This window comes from Anser brachyrhynchus, assembly GCF_964034855.1.
Source record: "Anser brachyrhynchus genome assembly, chromosome: 14".
In the NCBI taxonomy this organism is placed as follows: domain Eukaryota; kingdom Metazoa; phylum Chordata; class Aves; order Anseriformes; family Anatidae; genus Anser; species Anser brachyrhynchus.
In genome coordinates this window covers 1,374,424-1,392,706 of record NC_137709.1, presented here as the reverse complement: position 1 = coordinate 1,392,706, position 18,283 = coordinate 1,374,424, and the positions used below count along the sequence as shown (strand labels likewise).

Genomic DNA, 18,283 nt, shown 5'->3' with positions numbered 1-18,283 from the left:
CGCCACATTCATGTTCCCAAACAGGGGCTGGGCCCGGCTGGAGTTGCGATGCTGTTTGTCAGCGCTGGGAACTCAGGAAGTTCAGAAGTGGTTACTGCTGAATTAATGAAAGCCCAGAGGGCAAGATCCACAAAGGCTCTCTTAAATGACATTTGAGATATTGCAGAGACACTAAAACTCTCTTAAGGCCTTCCCTAGGTGCCGAAGGTCTGTGGACACTGGCAGCCCTTTGCCAATAGCTCTCTTTCATGTAGATGTGCCGATCCTTTGGTTGGGTAAGGAGCACCCTGTGCCCACTCCTGGTCACCACTTCAGCACCACATGTTATTTGTCTCGTCCTGAGTTTCTCTTCCTCCATTTGAGCCCAGGCCAAACACTTTAACCTTCAGCTGAAACCTGTCTCCCATGTGTAGGTCATCGCTCGGAGTTTGTGATGTGCCTGTAGCTTATTAGCCTAATGAAATAAGGTGCAGGTGAGATTGGTACGTCTGAGCTGCGATCCCACATGAGCCCCCCGAGCCTTCCCTCGGCAGGGTCTGATGCTGCCGGGTGCTGCGGGCTTGCAGTCAGTGGCAGCGCAGGGCGAGCAGACACGTTAGGGGGGTCACGAAGGACTTGATTCCCTTTCTGCGGCACCCTATGGGGCTCCTGACCGCTTCCTGGTGGCTGTGCCCCCCCCCGGTGCCCCTGAAAGCCTGGTGGCCAGCTGGTGTTGCACCTTGCCCAGGTCAGCGCTCGGGCATTCAGTGTCACCTTTCTTCGAACATCCTCCAGTGCTGCGAGCGTGGGGACGGCACAAAATGGAGCAGGGCGGGCGTGGGGACGCCGTGCGGGCGCCCTCCACTAGATGGCAAGCTGAGACCAGCCCGCTCATTGCACTTGTGCCCCGCCAGAGCAAGGGCGGCCCGTGTGGGTGGGGGGCTGCGGGGCTGGGGGAGCCCAGAACGGGCCGCCCTGGTCCTGCGCCCCGGCACTCGGGCAGGGCAGTTCGCGCTGCGTGGGGCAGGGAAAACAATCGCTTCCCGGTTTTGTCCCCAGAGCTTGGCACGGCCCCAAATTAAAAAAACTCCTCCCTCTCCCGTCGCTCTGTTCTTCCTCTGCTGCTCACCTGAGAGAAGCAGCTGATAGTTTTGGGGGCAGGCAGCGTTCGGTTGCGCTGAGCAGAGCGGGCTGAGCTCAGACCTTCAAAACGTGCACGGCCTGCTGTTGCTTGCTCCCCCCCAGCACCGAGGGTCCTTCCCCTCCGCCGCCTCCATCGCATGCAGGCCTGCTTGGGTTGCCGTGGTGACCATGGCTGCCATCTCCTGGCCCTGGGTGTCCGGGGGGGCCCAGGCCTGCGGGCCGAGGCTGTGCCAGGGGGCCTGCGGCGGGGGGCCGGGCAGCCTGCCATGGCGGGGCCCGCGCCCTCCTCAGGGCCAGCCCGCCGTGGTGGTTGATTTGGTTTGGTGGGAGTAACAGCAGGGAAATAAGCGGTAACGGGCAGCGGGGCTGCTGGGCAGCCGTGTTCAACCCCACCGGGATCTCTTGTGGTCCGGTGTGCCCGCCGGCACGGCGCTGGGAGAGGCGTCTGCAGCGGCCCTGCCCCTGGGGATTCTGTGGTCCCAGCCCCTCGGCCACGCTCCCTGTCCGACAGCTGCTCGGCGGCACTGGGGCTTGTTCAGTATTTCTGCTCTGGAAACGTAACGTGGTGTTTTTATAGCAAACCCCAGTGTAACAACAAAGCCCAGCCTTGCGTTCCTGCCCAATACACAGCACCCTCTCCCGCCTCCACCTCAGATATTGCTTCTGGGAATTCTTTCTGAAATTGTTTTTCATTTTCCTTGTCTAATTATGCAAAATGGTGAGAGATTAATTTCCCAGTGGAAATGATGTCTTTTGAACTCAATCCAGTGCTTTCAACCTCGGCATTCCTGTCGTTTTGGCTCATTCAAAACATAAATTAACTTGAAGGACTTCGGTTGCAACCCCCAAGACACCACGGAGGGACGGCTGGATACCTACCAACCGCGTGAATTCCCAACCTTCTTGTATTCCATCATAACTAGCTGGAAGCTGCAAATCTGCTCTATCATTTTAATTCATTTCATCTCCGACTCCTTGGAGGTCACTTGCCTCGTCTCTCTCAGTTTGGGTACTGTGCTCATTAGCTCTGTATCCGTTTCCAGCAATGTTTGAAAAACCATCTGTGACTGAGGTGGGGGCCAGGGTTTCCACCTAGGGTGCAGTATTTACAACTGCTGCTGCATCGGACTCGGGCAGGACTTGGGGACTGATCGCTCTGGTTGTTGATAAACATCAGTGGTGTTTTTCTTCGAGTGTGCTGGGCATAAATTGCACCTCAGTTTCGTAGTTAATGAAGGAAGTTAATGATTAAAGATGGTAGAAAAATCTTCATCCAGAGTATCTTTGACTACAGGTGTGATGGTCTTCAGCTGTTTTCTCTTTGCATGGGAGAGCCTCTTTGTATGCGGGTGAGATGCTGGGAGCGAGCATCACGTTTACTCCTTTGATGCTCAAGGGCTTGGTCCGTGTTTATCTTTTCAGCTTTTTCCTTGCAGTCTTTTTCATGCTGGTCTGACAAAAGTGTTTCCGCAGGCCTTCCAGAGAAGGATGGTTATTAGCATATGTTTTATCTTGCAGCTTTTTCATGGCCTTCGTCCTCTCCGGGTTTGTTTGTTTATGGCAAATTCTTTCTTTCTGTTCCATTTTCTGTGACCTGCCTCATTCCACTTGCTGATTCTCCATCTCTCTGTCTTTGCTGAATGGGACATCTTTCCCCACCGCCCTCTTTCCGTCTATAAGTTTCTATTGTTTGCTTTTTCTCTTTGCCTCTAACCTGCCCCCCGACCCAGACAACCCAGTGAACTTTCCCTGAACCAAGGCTGCCTGTGCTTGTGCGCTGCCTGGGGGCATCTGAAGTGCCTCTGGCAGCAGCATCTTTGTCTTGGTGGAGGTGTGCAATGTGTGGGCAGCTCCAGCGGGTGCCTGGGGGCACGCTGGTGGGTCCCCCGCCTGCCAGCGGAACCTGGCCCAGCAGAGTGCCTGCTTGGCTTCTCTGCGTCCCACGACAAAGGATTTTGGCCAAGAAAAAGTCTGCTTGTCCTTTGTCCTTCATCGTTTTTGGGGACAGGGTGGCAGAAAAGGATCCTCAGGGAATCAGCCTGAGCTTTCAAGCTCAATGATAATTTATCACGTTCCATGTTAGTTCTTGTATCACGTGGACTTTGACCACAGCTCCCTTGTTCTCCCTCTCCTGTTTTGTAACCTGTTTTAAGCCTATGGGTAATAACTTTACATTAGGATTATAAGCTTTTATTTTGTTTCTAAAGCACTTAAGCCAGTGAGGTCTTAAGGCTTGACTTCAGGCTTTTAGGTATGGTTCCAACAAATGCTGCTCCAGTGTTTGATAGCTTTCTGAGTCAGAATCACTGCTGCTTCAAGATGTCAGTTTTTTGTCCTTTCCTTAAAAAGCTGACTGGGTCATAAAGAGGAAAAATACCGAGAGAAACATTCTAGATCATCTTAAAAAGATAAAAGACTTGTTTATAAAAGAAAAACTGCTATCACACCCACTTCTGGAAAGTTTGTGACCTCTTCTTCTTCTAGCACTGTTGTTGGGAAGTCCAGGAGCAGAACAGCAGCTCCTGTTTCTGTTTGTCATCGCTGTGAGCGAATGCCTCATCATTTTGTTAATGCACTCTTTGCCGTATCCAGCTTCACCATGGCACTTCTCGCTGCGGTCTTACTGCACAAAATAGGCTACAAAAGTTTGGCTTTACTTGGGGAGTGGGATGGCTGCTCCTTTGACGTGAGCTGGGTTTTGGTCTCCCTTTGGGAGCAGCTGACGGTGTTGGTTCTGCTGGGGCAGCTTTGGCCACTGCTGGTACCCACGGAGGGTATGGGACGTGAGGGCTGGGATGTGAGCGAAGGTCTGGTCACAGGACCCTGTACAAACGTTTGTTTTGTGTGGGATACCCACGGAGTCCGCTGCAGCACAATGTGTTTCTCTTTCCTTTTGGTTCAGGCCGGGAGGTGAGCACGGTGGCGGGAGGTAATTTGAGTTTGCAGAGTCCCCGGGGAAAGGTGGCTAATCGAACTTGAATTGCTGCGTGCTGGCGACAAGCGGTGTGTGTGTGAGCAGGACAGATCAGCTGACGTGTGTGAACGTGTTCATGAGCCTGCGCCCGCACAGGGGGGAGAGCTTCAGAAGTGGTTGCTGGGTGGTGGCATCGAGTGATTTTGTTACACGGCTTTGATTGAACCCAGCTGCCCACCCTTAGGCTGCATCTGCCCTGTTGCTGGCAGCCTCTGCGGGGGGGCACAGAGCACTCAGTAGGAATGAAATGCTAAAGAGAAAATGTTCTCCTTCCTTTTCCCTCTCCTCTTGTGTCACCTCCGTTTAGGAGTGTTTGAGCAGAGGATTCAGGAATCATCTAGAAGTTCAGAGAATAGCTCCATGTTAGTAGAACAAACTTCTCTGCCAATTTTAATGGACCATTGGAGTATTTTTTTTTTCTACACTAAATTAAAAATTAAAATAGGTGATTCATTATGCAGTCAGGTGTAAAATTAACCACTTTCTTTACTGCCTGCTTTTAAAGGTCCTTGCCCTCTTTAAATAGTGGCCTACTGTCATGCTGCTGTCCCGGTGTGGTCTGTGACCGAGGCTTTCTCCTTCTTCTAGCCGCAGCCTCAGAAGAAAGCCTGCCCTTCAAAACTGGGAACAGTTCAATCATCTGATTTCCGTACTCCGGGCCCCTCTCCCGTGCTGTCCTGGCTTTGCTGTCCCGGGCAGACCCCGCAGCACGGTGGTGGTCAGTGCTGAGGCATACCCGGCCCCACGGGCAGCCCAGCCGCCTGCACCAGCGGCGGCGTGAGCGCGGGGTTAGAAGTGGCCTCGCCACAAAGATGCTACAGCCGTGGCACCAACCCAACCCGCCAGCCGTTGTTCGGAACAACTGGGCAGCGAAGAGCCTCTTTTCACAGGGCAGGCATGCGAGGCACGTCTGTGTTACAGTTGTTTTAAAAACAGAGGTGACACTGTCATTTAAAATCAGGCTGGTTTGGGTGTGCTCAGACTCCTGGTCCATCGGTAGACGTTGGGAGGAGGGAGGGCGGGTGTGCTCGCAGGAGGGAGGGAGCGCGAGAAGCTGGCTGGGCTCCAGCACAGAGAGCTGGCGGAGGAGGATGTGCAAGTTGTTGCTCAAGCATCCTAGAAAACTTACGGGAAGCTGTTAAGCTAGCAGAAATTTTCACTTTTAATCAGTCACTTGAGCGATCTGAATATATCTGCCCCGCTGGACTTGCTTAAAAACACTGTGAAGCTTTAAGCGCCTCAGTTATTCCAAAAATGTATTTTTCTAAACCGGTTGACCTTTAGTTACATTGTTCTAGAGGCTACTGTATAGCTGCCGTGCTTTGTGCCCTGGTGCTTCCACCTCCCCTCCCCTCTTTTTTTGTTTTTTGTTTGTTTAATTTCCAAACTATCTGCTGCTCCGTTTCCTTTTAACCTGCAGACACGGAAGGCTGGCGGTGCGACCCAGGTAGTTTTTTTTCCTTGGCTGACCCAGGTGATTTTTTCCTGAGGTGACAAACACGGCGGGTTATATAACGGAGCTGAGCTAAGCAGTCCAGATGGCTGGCGGGTAGCCCGGTCGGCTTCGGCTTTGGAGGCTCTTGGGAATGCCTGCACTTGTAATAAAACGTGGGCTTGTTTTTAATTAGAACCATCGCCTAGTTCAGCGCGGAGACGCGCAAGAGCAAGACCCGCGTAGAGGATTCGGGCCCCCAGATGCTTCACTTTGATAGATGTTTTTTTTTTTTTTTTTTGCTTTTAATCAAACTCAGGCATCGGTGTGAGCTCTGAGCTGAGATTTGTGCTGGGAGAAGGGAGGGGGAGGGCGAAGGGAAGCGCGGTGGGGCGGTAGCTCTGACTGCAACGCGTTAGTTCAGCGTCGAACAGTAGGTTGGGAGGGAAGGAAGGAAGGAAGGAAGGAGCTGCCAGGGACCCTAGGCCACCCTCTTCCAAGTGAACAGCCCTCGTTTGAATGACATAAACCAGCATTTCGCAGCAGGTTTCTGCTGCCCTGCCAAGTCTTCCAGTTTGGAAGCAAGGCGTATTTTTTCCCTCCCTTCCCCCTGCATAGAGGTTTGCAGTGATGTGGGCTGGGAGAGATCTGACTCCTATCTATATCGTTCTGGCGCAGAGAGCAAGGAAGGTTATTTCTAGCCACAACACAGTGTAGTCTAGCTCTGAAAATCCTGCTTGTAGTATGAAAACCTGGCTCTCGGACAAAAATAGAACAGGGTTGATAAGGCAGAGCCAGAAACAAGGGCTGATTTCATCAAGGTTGCCAGGTGTCCTGCTTTTAACAAGGAAATATGCTTTTTTGTACATGAGCCTTCCTGCTCTGTGCTCTGCTGGCATCGTGCTGCCGGGCTGTGTCCCAACATAGCAGCTCCTCTGCAGCGTGCCAAGCTCGCTCGGGTGTCAGGTGCGGAGGATCCTGCCTGGCGTGGCGTGGGCCTGCGCTGATCCTGCTTTTTTCTCTCTCTCTTCCTTCCTTTTCCCCCATTACCTGCTATTGCGGGAGTCGGGTACGAGGAATCTTCCCCCCCCAGGCACGGCCGAACTGTCCCCTGAAGGGAGCCCCGGGTGCCTGGGGGCTCTGACCCAGCTCTGGGCAATCCTGAGCCCGCTGTGGGAGACAGGAGAGTGGACTGTAGGCTGCCCGTCCTCATGAAGGCTGGTCTTAGCAGTAAGATGGAGAAGACGGGACAGAAATGCAATACTAGGCACGTGAGCGTAAAAGCGAGCAATAACGTGCCTGGCCAGAAGAAATGGACAGCCCCACAGACTGGCCTGTCTCAGAAGTCCATGAAACTGCTTGCGTCCGACAGCAGTTGGAGGACGTGAGTAGATAACTCATGCTGTTCGCAGTCAGGGAAAATGTGCCATCCTCATTATACTAAAATTAGGCTTGAAAATGCTATTTTATCGCTTTCTTTTTCTCTTGAGTTGCTGTGAAATAATGGAGTATTTGGCAACAAAAACAGTAAAAAGAAAGTAATGCCTTATCTTCTAAGCTGAATATGTGCTAAATAATTCTCAGAGGTTTTACTCTCTTGAAATCATTTTGAGTTACCCAAGATCTCCGTGTAAAACCAGTTTGTAACCTATAGCGTCTCCACTATAGTTCGTCAGAGGAGGGCTTTGTGTGCTACCACAGCTTTAAGGGAACGCTGGAGTTGGTCTTCTCTGGTCTTTTCCTGAGAGCGCCTGAGCACTGTGCAACATCCCAGAGGCTTTTTTGTCCAGGCATTTTCATAAGCCTTTTCCTCAATGGTTGCTGCTCCTCAGGCTTTCAGCTCTTTGTGAATGATTTGGAATAAATTCTCTAGGGCTGAGCTTGATGCACTTCAGTTTCCATTATGCTCTCAAGAGGATGAAGACCTTAGGGTCTGGCCTGTGGGAAAGCGATCAGGTGCTTCATTAGCGTCCGAGTAAGAGGCTAGGAGGAAAGACTTCCAAGCAGATCGTCGGAGCACTCTATTGCAGGGCCATTGAACGGGTGGACAAAGGGGTGGGCAGGAGTTCCAGCACCAGGTTCCCACTGTGGGGCTGAGCAACCCCTGGTGCAGCGGCTGCTTCGTGGCTTGGGGGACTGCAGGCACCACCCTGCGCCGTCCTAATGTCTACACCATGTACTTTGACCTAGGTCTTGTCTGAGTAAATCCGAGCTGGACTCCAGCCTGTATGCTGTTTTTTTCCAACTATTTCCCCTGATCATTTATTAAAAGATTCAAAAAATGTCTGCGGTTCTCCTGTCCGTGTCTTCAAAACCTGTCCTTGGGTGGCTGGCAAGCCAGCTGGACTACCAATTCTGAGGGAACATAATGACTTCTATTTATACATTTTTGGCCTCTTCGTCTTCTGAACTCAAAGTTGAAAAACTCGTTCATGGTTGTTTTGAGGATTTCTGAATATGAATCACAAGGAAATTGCATAACATTGCAGCATTTCCTTCTATTGCTCATGGCTTTGCAAACACTGCGCTCCTCCAGGGAGACCAAGGAAATCTGGCAGGACTGGCCAATTTTGACAGTAAGTTTTAGTCTAAATACAAAGTCTAGGTTGAAGAGTAGGTGCCAGTACTAGTCCAGGAGTTGGAGTTGATGATCCTTACGGGTCCCTTCCAACTCGGGATATTCTATGATTCTAAAAGGAGTGTAAGGAGACATCTTCCAGGCCAGGACATGGTCTAGGTAACTGAAATGATGGTTTCCTTCTCAAGTGGAGATCCCTCTGTCTGTGGCTGCAAAACAGGGCAGCTGACATTACTGTTGGTTAAGGATTTCTATAAATTTCATCTACCTCCCGCCTCTGAGAAGCTAGACAGTTCTTTCACCTGGTTTTCAGCCATTTAGGCAGAATCTTGCTCCAGTATTTGAACCTGACAGATTTGCAGAACTGTGCCCGAACACCGTGCAGCCTCTTAAGTGTTACAGCTTTGGTTGGGCCAGTTTGAATTTTAAGTAAAGACCCATTTTGTGTATGGAATGGAGTTGTTTTATAGAAAGGATGTGTGCAAACATGCAATTGCCATATGAAAGCATAGTTAATTTATCACGGAGGTTAATAGACATCATGGCCAAACCAGTGTGAAATCTGAAATGAGGAAATAAACATAAAATTACTTAACATCTCCTGTTCTTAGTTCCCCTTCCAAACCCCGTTTACTTCTTTTTCTCCTTTTCTTTACCCACAATGTCGTTTCACCCTAAACAACCTCCAGGCAGTCAGTTGTTAGCTGTTGGCTCTTTGCATGCTCACGTGTGCCTTTTTTTAGGATCAGGTTGTAAAAACTGGAGAATTAGGTTCATAGAACCTAAAAGCCTCTGCTTTACTTACAGGTCAGTCTCAGAATTTTTCAAAATTACGTCGGAAAGGTGGCTTAGGGAGGCCTTGTTTAAGCCTCCAAATAGCCATGACTCTGCCGAAATTAAGCAAGCAGTAGCTTCCACTAAGAAAGATACAATCCGATTTTGTTCGAGATATTTGACCATCTACAGTATGAATTTAGAAGACTAAATTCAAGGCTTCAAGCAAATTCTGTATTAACCTAATAAATATTTTTTCTATTAACATCACCTCTGAAACTTCCTGGTAAAGATAGTTTGGCTCTGATGATATGATCAAATGGGAATAATTAGCAAGAGAATGACTTTTAAAGCGAGCGAAGCGCCGCAGGGTAGGGATTTGTCTCCAAGTTAGTCACTAGCCCCAGTTCTGTGAGTTTTATAACTAAGTATTCCCACACGCGATACGCGGCGCATCGGCCCTTCACCTCCGAGCAAATGTTTTTTGGTATAGCAAAAGGTTTTTTATAAAATCTAATGATTGTCTAGGAAAAGGAAAGGACGTTACAGAATTGGGGCTCGGTTACAACTTTGATGTTGTAGCGTGGTGTCAGTGCATTACCGCACTGGCGGCGGCTAAAAGGTTTGTCCTTAGCAAGATGGGTGTAGGACGACGGTACCTTCTTGTTTTATGGTTGCACAGCTGACCTCTGTGTGAAATTTCCTTTATGCCGTGTGCATACTTTGCAGTTAATGGCATAAGCATACTGCGTTTCCTTGTCTGTCCTCTCTCTTTTTTTTAAAGAACAGTCTCTGATGATTAATAACATCTCTATGGTTTCATTTAACCAAACTGGAAGAACGAATATGCAGGCAGACACATTTTCTTCTGCCGCTGATGGGCTGCGTGCCGTAACTCGGAGCTGCGTGACCGTGCTTGGGGCCTGGGCAGCAGAGGAAGCCGTCGGGAGAAGGACAGCGGACGACGAAGCCGTGCTGGGAAGCGCGTCAGGTGCCAGAGCAAGGGGCTGAAACCTGCGTGGACCCAGAAAAACGGAAAACGCTTGATGTCCCAAGCACAGGAGCTGGTGCACGCTCAGCGAGGGCAGGTGGCTGGGCCGGGGCCGCAGCCCTGGGCAGAGCAGGACGCTGACAGCCGGGGCCTCGGGGACAGTGACCTGCCGCAGGCGGCAGACGAAGCTGTGGGGTCCCAGCCGCCCTTTGCTGCACGCAGCTGCGGGTGTGGGCTGCTGCGGTCAGCCTGGGCACGGGGCCGGGCTCCGAGCCCCAGCGGGGTCCCCAGGGAGGGCCGTGCGCTCTGCGAGCCTCTGGTGAGCTGGAGTTAGCGGAGCTCTGCCTGCTCCTTCAGCAGCTCCTCGGGGGTGGAAGCGGAGCTGGAGAGAAGCGTTATTAGAGAAAGCTGGCGTCGTGGCCAGGGCTGCGAGGCTGCGCTGCTGGCGGAGGAGCCTGCTGCGTATTTCCTTCCCTCTTTTCGCTTATTTTTATTTTCTTGATACAAACGCTGCTCCTGGAGGAAAGCTCACTTGCTGACTGGCTGCGTTTGCTGCTGGTTCATCCCCCAGTTTCCAGATGTGGGACGATGGGCTTCTCTCCTGCAAACAAAATCTTCACTTTGTCCTCCGCTACGTAGCTGGGCCCCTGGGAGCAGGAGAGGGAAGGTGCTCCTTGGGAAACCCCGCAGGAGGGGTGGATCTAGCACGGTGGGGTCAGTCTGTGCCCGTACCCTGGTTTCGAGCCGATCTGTAGGATTTGTGGCTGCAGGGGGGCGCTCCCTGGGTCACGGAGCCTGCAAGTGCCTGCTGCCCCCCGGCTGGCGCGTGGCATCGAGGGTTAAAAATAAACCTGCGGGAGATATCTGAACAGAAAGATGTCTTTACCGCTGACGGAGTTTCCTCATTCGGCTCGCCGTCCTGACTGGCACGTGCAGCTGGAGCGGGAGCTGCTCCGGGCCCGCCTTGGCACCGCAGGCGTGGAGCTGCAGCCTCGTGGTGCTGGCTGCGAGAGGCAGGGGAGCGCAGGAACACCGTGGGGTTTTGTCGAGCTCCGAGGAAGGCGTCTGGGTTAAGTGACTTCACAGTGAGAGCGCGGAAGCGCCGTGTGGCGCACAGCCTTTCGGGGGTCGCTTTTTGGGGGGGGGGGGTGAGGGGCCGTAGGGTTGGAGCCGCTGCTGGGGCACCCGCAGCTCAGCAGCGCCCGTCCGGCCACGGCTGGCACCGTTCCCGAGGGCAGGATCCTCTCCCCCTCCCGGCCTCTGCTTCTGCCGGAGGTGTGGGGCGCATCCCGGCCGTGGCAGCCCCGCTGGAAGCACCCGGGGCAGCTCGTGCATCCCCCGGCCTCGGCGCTCCTTCGTGCCCGCGGTGCGAAGGGCCGGGAGCCGCCTGACGGCAGAGGAAGGGCCTCTCCTCCTGCCGCTGCCCTCGGGGGCGATGTGTGGTCGCTGCTGCCTGGCGTGTTGCTATCAACATCGCCGCCCGTGGAAACTTTCCTTCCCCGCTTGCTATTTCTGGCTGCAGCATGTGATTAAATCAGTTCCCTGAGCTTCGGTCCCTGTGGAAGGGGGCTCCCAGCTTTGTTCCCTGGGAGAGGAAGGGTGTGCACGCCCGCGGCTTTGTTTAACGGCCCACACAGGCTTTTTTCCTGTTCTGATGGATGCTGCCACACTCAGCTCCAGCTTGTGATGCTGACCGAGTGCCGTGTGTGTTTGTTTCAGCTCTGGGTTGATGAAGGACTTTTTTTTTTGTTTTAACATCTTCATCTATTGGGTTAGAGAAATACAGCCTGTTTGGGTCTGAAGGCTGATCTCCTTACAGCTTTTCGTTGTGCTAGGTTTTTAAATCATGCTTAGACTGTGATTAAAACCTTCTGCTGTCATTTCCCCCTTTTTCTTGTAACCCACTGAAGCTCTGCTTTAATCTAAAGTAGCCAAGCTGTAACAGGGGTCAGGGCAGGAGGAAGAGCACTGGTATTTGGAGACAGGAGTCTCGGGATGAAGTCACAGCATCGCCTCTGCGGGTGGCTCATCCTGCTGCATTTCACGTCCTCCCTGAACTCACTTTCCTTCTCCTCTCTTACTCTTTGCCTGACTCATTTATTCATTGTAAGTGCATGTGAGTGGGGAAGGCTGCTCCTGGCCTGAGGAGCGCCTGCCAGATGTTACTGCAGTGCTCACGACACGAAGGGAGCTGCCTGCTTTGCTCCAAGTTTTATAACCTTTACGTGTTTGAGAAGAGCAAGGAAGAGGGGAATGCCCCTCTCTGTTTGCTTTTAAAGCCCGTTTAGTTTCCATTCCCACCTGTTCTGTCCCATTTGCATTCCCCCTTTTTGGGAAGTGCTCTGGGTGTTGTTTCAGCACAGCCCCAGGGCTGGGGCACCTGCTGGCGAAGTCTCTGCGGGCCCTGGGACGTCGCCGGTGGGGCCGGGGCAGGTGCTCCAAAAGCTGCCGCCAGCGGGTGACACGAGGTGGGTCCGCGGTCCCGTCCCAGCTGGAGCCAGGTCTTCATAAGGCTTTCTTCTTGTGTTTTCCAGGTCTACAACTCGAACAAGGACAACCAAAGCGAAGGCAGTAAGTATCCCTTTCTAAGCAGGGCCCCTGAGAAATGTCTGTGCCGTGCAGTTCACAGCCCCGGCGGGGAGGCTGGGCTGCTGGCGGCGGCGCCACCGGGACGGGGTGATGGGGGTGAGCGTGGGGACTGCAGGGTGGCCCCGGGAGAGAGCCACCCAGCTGGGGACGGGCTCAGAGCTGGGGCGGCCGGGCCCACGGTCACGGAGAGCGGGGTCGGGCGGTTCCCTCGTTCCCCAGGTGCCAGCATCCCTCGGGGCCGGTTCCTTTCGTGCGTTGGAGCAAACGGTGCAGGTGGCAGCTTGCAGTGACCAACTTGCCGTGCTGGGCCAGAACCTGGAGAACACACTTGCTTTTTCCAAGGGGGAACTGGAACACAGTGTAAGGACTACAGAGGTCCCACCGAGTCAGTATCGTCACCAACAACCCCTTGAAAAAATAGGCTGTTTTTACCGTAGTTCAGGCAAAGACCTGAGTCAAGAAAGCATTTGTTTCTCTTAGAGGAGCAGTGGCACCGAGTCCCAGCTCTCATGCCCTTTGGTTCAAAACCCGTAGCTGGGCCATTTCCCTGAACTGCCGTACCTGCGAGGCTCGGAGCTGATCCTCCCCTCCTTCCCCAAGTCATCGGTCACGCAGGAGCCCGGCCCGCGCTGATGGCCAGTAATCAGCCCATTTTTGTGCTGCCTCAGACAGGGCATTTTCATCTTGAGTAGAAGCATTTTTCTCACAATAATAGGTATAATTTGCAGGTAATTTTCCTTGTGTCCATTTTCAGCCCTGGCATGAAGCAGTCTCTTCCTCGTTTCTGCTCTCTGCAATGTGGTTCTCCCCTCCACGTCGGTCTCCCACGTTGTCCTCGTGGTGGTGGGGACCCAAGTGAACCTCGCAGGTACACACCGGGCTCAGCCTGGGAAGGGCAGCACAGACAGTGCCCTTGCCAAACATGAAGCCTGCCTGGAACAGCTCAGTGTTTTCTCCATTTTGCAGAGGACCAAAATAAGTTTTTTAGGGATAGAGAACGGGACTTACTCAGCTCTGTCCTGCTCTGGCCATTAATTGCCACCGCTCTGTGTGTTCCCTGTGCTCGGCCCCTGGCTGTGCCAGGACAGCGTGTGTCGGTTTGGCTCAGAAGCTGTTCAAAATAACCATTTTCTAAACTTCATTGAGGGGTGATGCAAAAGCAGGGAAAACATTTGGGTTGGGGGTGGGGAGGAAGGATCACTGAAGCAATTACTGCTTCTGAAAGAAGTGCTTGTCAAACTGTGACCTTTCCGTCTTACGTGCTGTCAGCCAGCGATCCTCGTGGGGCTGGTGACTTAGGCTGGAGTCATCCTGCAGGGTGCCGGCGGCTCTTGGATAAATGGGAACAGCTCGAGTCGGATGCGTGCGTGGCTTTCCCAGGGTCATTGTGTTGTCTAATCCTAGTTTTCAGCTGCCAGGCTTGCAGCAGATCCCGTGTAGGGGCTCCTAAATGCCTGCTGCGGGCATGGAGGTTATTTTCCTGGGTCAGTCTGGGACGGGCGCTCGTGCTGGAGGGGCACTGGCTCCCTGCGGGGTGCTGAGCTGGTGGCACTGCCATCAGCAGGAGGGCCCCGTGCCCTGTGCCCAGCCGCGCAGCCCCGTGGTGCTTCCTTCGGCTGGCGCGGCCGCGTTGCATTGCCGGCCCTGGCGGCTGGGCGTGCTGCAGGCTGGCGGCTCTGAGGAGAAAGCCCGTTTGTCCCGGGCTGGGGCAGCCACCCCCCGTGCCTCCTGTGCCAGGTCCCGGCGCTGGGCTTCCCGTGCGGCTCTGGGGAGCTGTCTGTGTGCAGTGCTGGGGGGGAGTGCTGTGCTGTGCCGCGCTCCGGAGCAGATCAGCCTTTGGCAAAGGGCAGCGAGACTTTGACAGAGGCCCAAGTGCCAAGTTTCTCCCCGCTCCTCTTCACCAGATGAGTACGAAGATGAGATTTAATCAGCTGAGGAGGCCGTGGCGAAGTTGCTCGTGTTTCGGTGTCTTTTCCGTGTTGATTTTCACCTTAAAAGTGAGAGCAATCCCAGTTTTGTGCTGGGGAGACCCTACCCACCAGCCCTGCGTTGCGGGGTGTGCTGGGACCCCAAAACGAAGGCTGCTTACGTAGCCCTGCTCCTACGCGGTCTGGTGGCAATTATTTTCACATACGCCTCTCGCTGGGCCGCTGCTGGTATGTTCAGACATCTGACTCTGCTTTAGCACTCATTAAAACCATGTCTGTAGCGAGCCGCTTGCCTCACGAGCTACACTTCAAATTGATTTGGAGGCTGGCTTCATGCCACGGAGCCCTTGATACAGGAGCTTCCTATAAGGACTTGAAATGAGTGTAATGATTGAATGGAGTCCGGATGCAATTCCTGACCCTGAAAACCTATATAACTCTGCTTCCTGCTCGTACTTACGGCAGTCTGAAAGAGATTCAGAGCACTATAGCGAGGTCTGCTTTTTGGCCACTGTCTAATTTTACAGAGCTTTTGGATTTTACATCCTGCTGTGTGGCCAGATGGCCATCAGCCTGCCGGGTGATTTATCTTAATCTTCTTTGGGAGCTGGGAGGAAGCAGTGCAGAGTGCTGGGGGGGAGCAGGTATCAGCGAACCGCTAGGGCTGGATGAATTTAGATGCACTGGTTCGCAAACCAAGAGGGCTTGCTCTGCTCTGTGGAAACAAATCCTCTAGGCTGTTTGTGCATATTGCATGGCAAAGCACAAAAAAACTCCTTTCCTTTCTGCTCCCCACCATTTTCCCCTCCTTGTTTCATATCCACTTGGTTGCCCATCTAGCTCAGGACCCCATCAAAGGCTGTCTTTATTTGCACAAGCTCTTTGCAGGCCTCGAGTCCTGTGAGTGCCCTGGCGGCACGCTGCGGTCCTCCCCGCGGCTTGGCAGCTCTGGCAGCTCTCTGCTAGCTTGAGACCTGAGCTAAGGCTGAAAACTTTTCTCTTTCTCCGTGGCTCCTTAATACCACGGTAGTCTTTGAAAGAGCTCATGGTCATCATCATCATCATCACGGCACTTTGTTATACGGCATGGACATGTGGTGGGGTGTGCAGAAGAGCCCGTGCTGACCTTGCGTTGCCGTGACCGACGCGTACACATCTGGAGTCAGCAAGGTTGCCTGAGGCTAAACAGAGCTGACCGTCTTCTTGCCCCCTTACCGATGCTCTGATATGCCATATCAGCGTAAAGTGGAAGAATTAATGGATTAAATAGAAATAATCTTGTAGGCAAAAATAGAACAGGATGAGACCAGCTCAGTAGCACTAGAAATGTGATGCCACATGAAGGTCAGATCAGTACGTGTGTGTGTGTGCGTGCAACAGCTGTAGCACAACCTGCATCGCCTTTGCTAACGTAAAAGATTTCTGCGAGGTTGCAGTGTGAATGCCGCCTCTCAGCTGTGCGCTGGAGTGCTGGTCTTGTGTGAGCAGCCCGTGGTGTGCAGCTCGGGCTGGAAGCTGGCTTTGGCGTCTGTCCCCTGGGGAAGGGGAGCCTGCAGGGACAGAAAAACCGCAGGAGGGAGGGCGGTAGGCTTTGCCCCTACAGCCTGTTTGGGTGCATGAACAGAGCGACATACTGCCTCTGCTGAGAACAGGCGCTGTGAATCCACTGCCTCCGACGACTGAGAGGCACTTTTAAATATATAGGAGGGGAATTAGGGCTGCCTGTTGTGCAGAGCGGAGGTTGGCCGCGCTTCTCTGTGGCAGATCTGGGAGTTTGCTCTTCGCTGCTGCCTTCCCTCTTTTGTTCCCTGGCCGCAGCTGATGGCAGGAGGCAGCTCCACAAGGGTTTAAATCTGAGCGTGGGCTGGGGGGTCCTGTCCCTGCTGTCCACACCTGCCTGCATCTGCTTTGCTCTAGTGGTGGTGCCGAATGGAAGCTCGGGGCTGCCCGTCGTTTTGCTGCCGGGGTGAGCGGAGCGAGCGTGAGGATAGGGAGCGCAGCAGATACAAATCTGCCTTTGATCTGTGCTGGTGCAGTACTGAATCATTGGGTAAATGAATGAGATAAAGAGAAGCTGCTTCTGTGAGAGGGGAAATCAAGCTTTTATGATGCTCATTAAAAGTTAAATTTAAGGATGAATAAAGGCACTTTGGATATTTAATCAGATATTATTTCTGGATATAACTACTGCAAATAAATCCCTGACCTTTCCTGATCCAGAGCTCAGCAACGAGTTGAAGAGCTTATTCATCTACTTGGGAGGATTATGCTCAGTCATTTCCATCCGGAGGGGCTGCTCCTGCTTCTTAGCGCTGCTACTACCGAGCACCACCGGGAGGTGCGGGCTAGCCTCCTGCTCAGCCCCCGCGTGCCGGGCTCTGAGAGGGGCACACGGGCAGGAGGCCTGGTGCTTGTAAGGGTCTTGTGCTCAAATCCAAGCGTGCTGGGGACCGAGTGAAACCTGCTGGTCCACAGGGATGGCTGGCACTTGAAGTGTGTGGTAGAGAGCCTGAAATGGCGAGCTGTGTTGGCTGGACAGCACCATGCAGGGACAGCAAAAGACCAGGGTTAGGGTCAGGACTAAGCCAACTTAAGCCCTGCTGAACTCTCTCTGCCTGTACAGTTTCCACCCCACAGTTGCTGGCTCCGCAAGTACCCCCACGGTTGTGGATTTCAGTAATCTAGGGTGCTGTAGCGTTGTGTTGCCGTTCGGCGGCGTGTTGACTTCTTGTTGTGTCTGTGCTCGCAGCGCAGCTGGGAGCTGTGCTGGGGAGCCCTCCGGGTGCCCAGCGAAGCACCCCGCAGCTCCGGGATGTTTGCACATCCTGCGGCACAGGCATCCTCCGGCCTGCGCGCTTATGTTGGCTCGGCGCTCCGGTGTTCTTGCCCAGAAAAATACAATAGAGCTGTTTTACTGTCTCAGGTTTTTGTGCCATTCATCAGGCCAGTAACAATGCCGGCAGAGAACACGAAGCGAGTGATTAGTAAGGGATGGCACCATGCAAGCCACAGGCAGCCAGCGAACTGGCAGCTTCTTGTGAACCAGCAGTGAATCCGTGCTCCAGTAAATGATGTGAGCGGGGAGAATGACAGGAATAAAATCACTTGTGCCCTGCCGTGAGGACACTGCCAGCCCCGGGATCTCCTCCGTTCCTGTTGGGCTCCAGACAAGCTGTGGTGCCACATCTCTACCAGCGCAACATCCCCTCGTGTCCGGTTCACGGGGAGTGGGTCCCCGGCGGGTTCCCCAACCCTCCGAGGGACTTCTGCCCTGCGCAAGGTTGCCCAGACCATTGTCTAGGGGGAAGTAATTTTTCTTGACAAATTACTGCCTGTGGGCGGTGTTTCCCACACAGCAGTAGAGAGCTGACGAGGACAAAATCTCCTTCCAGCAAGTATTTGTATCCATGTATTAGTAACCCCTGAAAATTAAACAGGAAAACCTGCAATGGCATGAGTTAATTGGGTTTTACATTGCATTAACACGGATCTTTTGGATCTGACGCGCAGGCAGGGTGAGGTGCCTTCCAGACGTCCTAGTTTGTCCTAAATAAATGTTTCACTTGTGCTAATAAAAGAAGGGGCAGTTCTTGAGCGGCGCCCACCTGCCCAGGAGGGAGGTCCGTGGGACGTGGTGCGTTACCTTCGTGCCATTGCATCACGGGGCAGGCAGGAGCGGCTGCCTGCAGCGGGGTGCAGGCACCTCGGGGTGCAGGGACCGGCCGTCCCAGGGCTGCTGCTCTGCTCCCCGGGGACAGGTCCCCTCCTGCTGGGCACAGAGGAGCAAAATCTGGTTTTGGACAGAGCAAAATCTGTTCCCATCACCCAGCACCTATTGCTCTTCCACACGCCATCTGTTCTCTCTGTTTCTACCTCCACGCTTTTGCCATTCTTT

The 18,283-nt window shown here is 53.3% G+C and overlaps 1 protein-coding gene across 8 annotated transcripts in view; it reads left to right on the top strand.

Annotated features, from left to right (window-relative positions):
• ARHGAP26 (Rho GTPase activating protein 26) overlaps positions 1 to 18,283 on the top strand; it is a 132,135-nt gene that overhangs the window by 40,984 nt on the left and 72,868 nt on the right. For all 8 annotated transcript variants that reach the window (XR_013939343.1, XM_080555341.1, XM_080555339.1 and 5 more), the window contains exon 12: positions 12,406 to 12,442. Coding sequence is in view for 7 of the 8 variants with exons in the window: in XM_080555341.1 (XP_080411467.1) it covers positions 12,406 to 12,442 (37 nt within the window). In the remaining variant the exon portion in view is untranslated. The remainder of the gene's footprint in view (positions 1 to 12,405; positions 12,443 to 18,283) is intronic.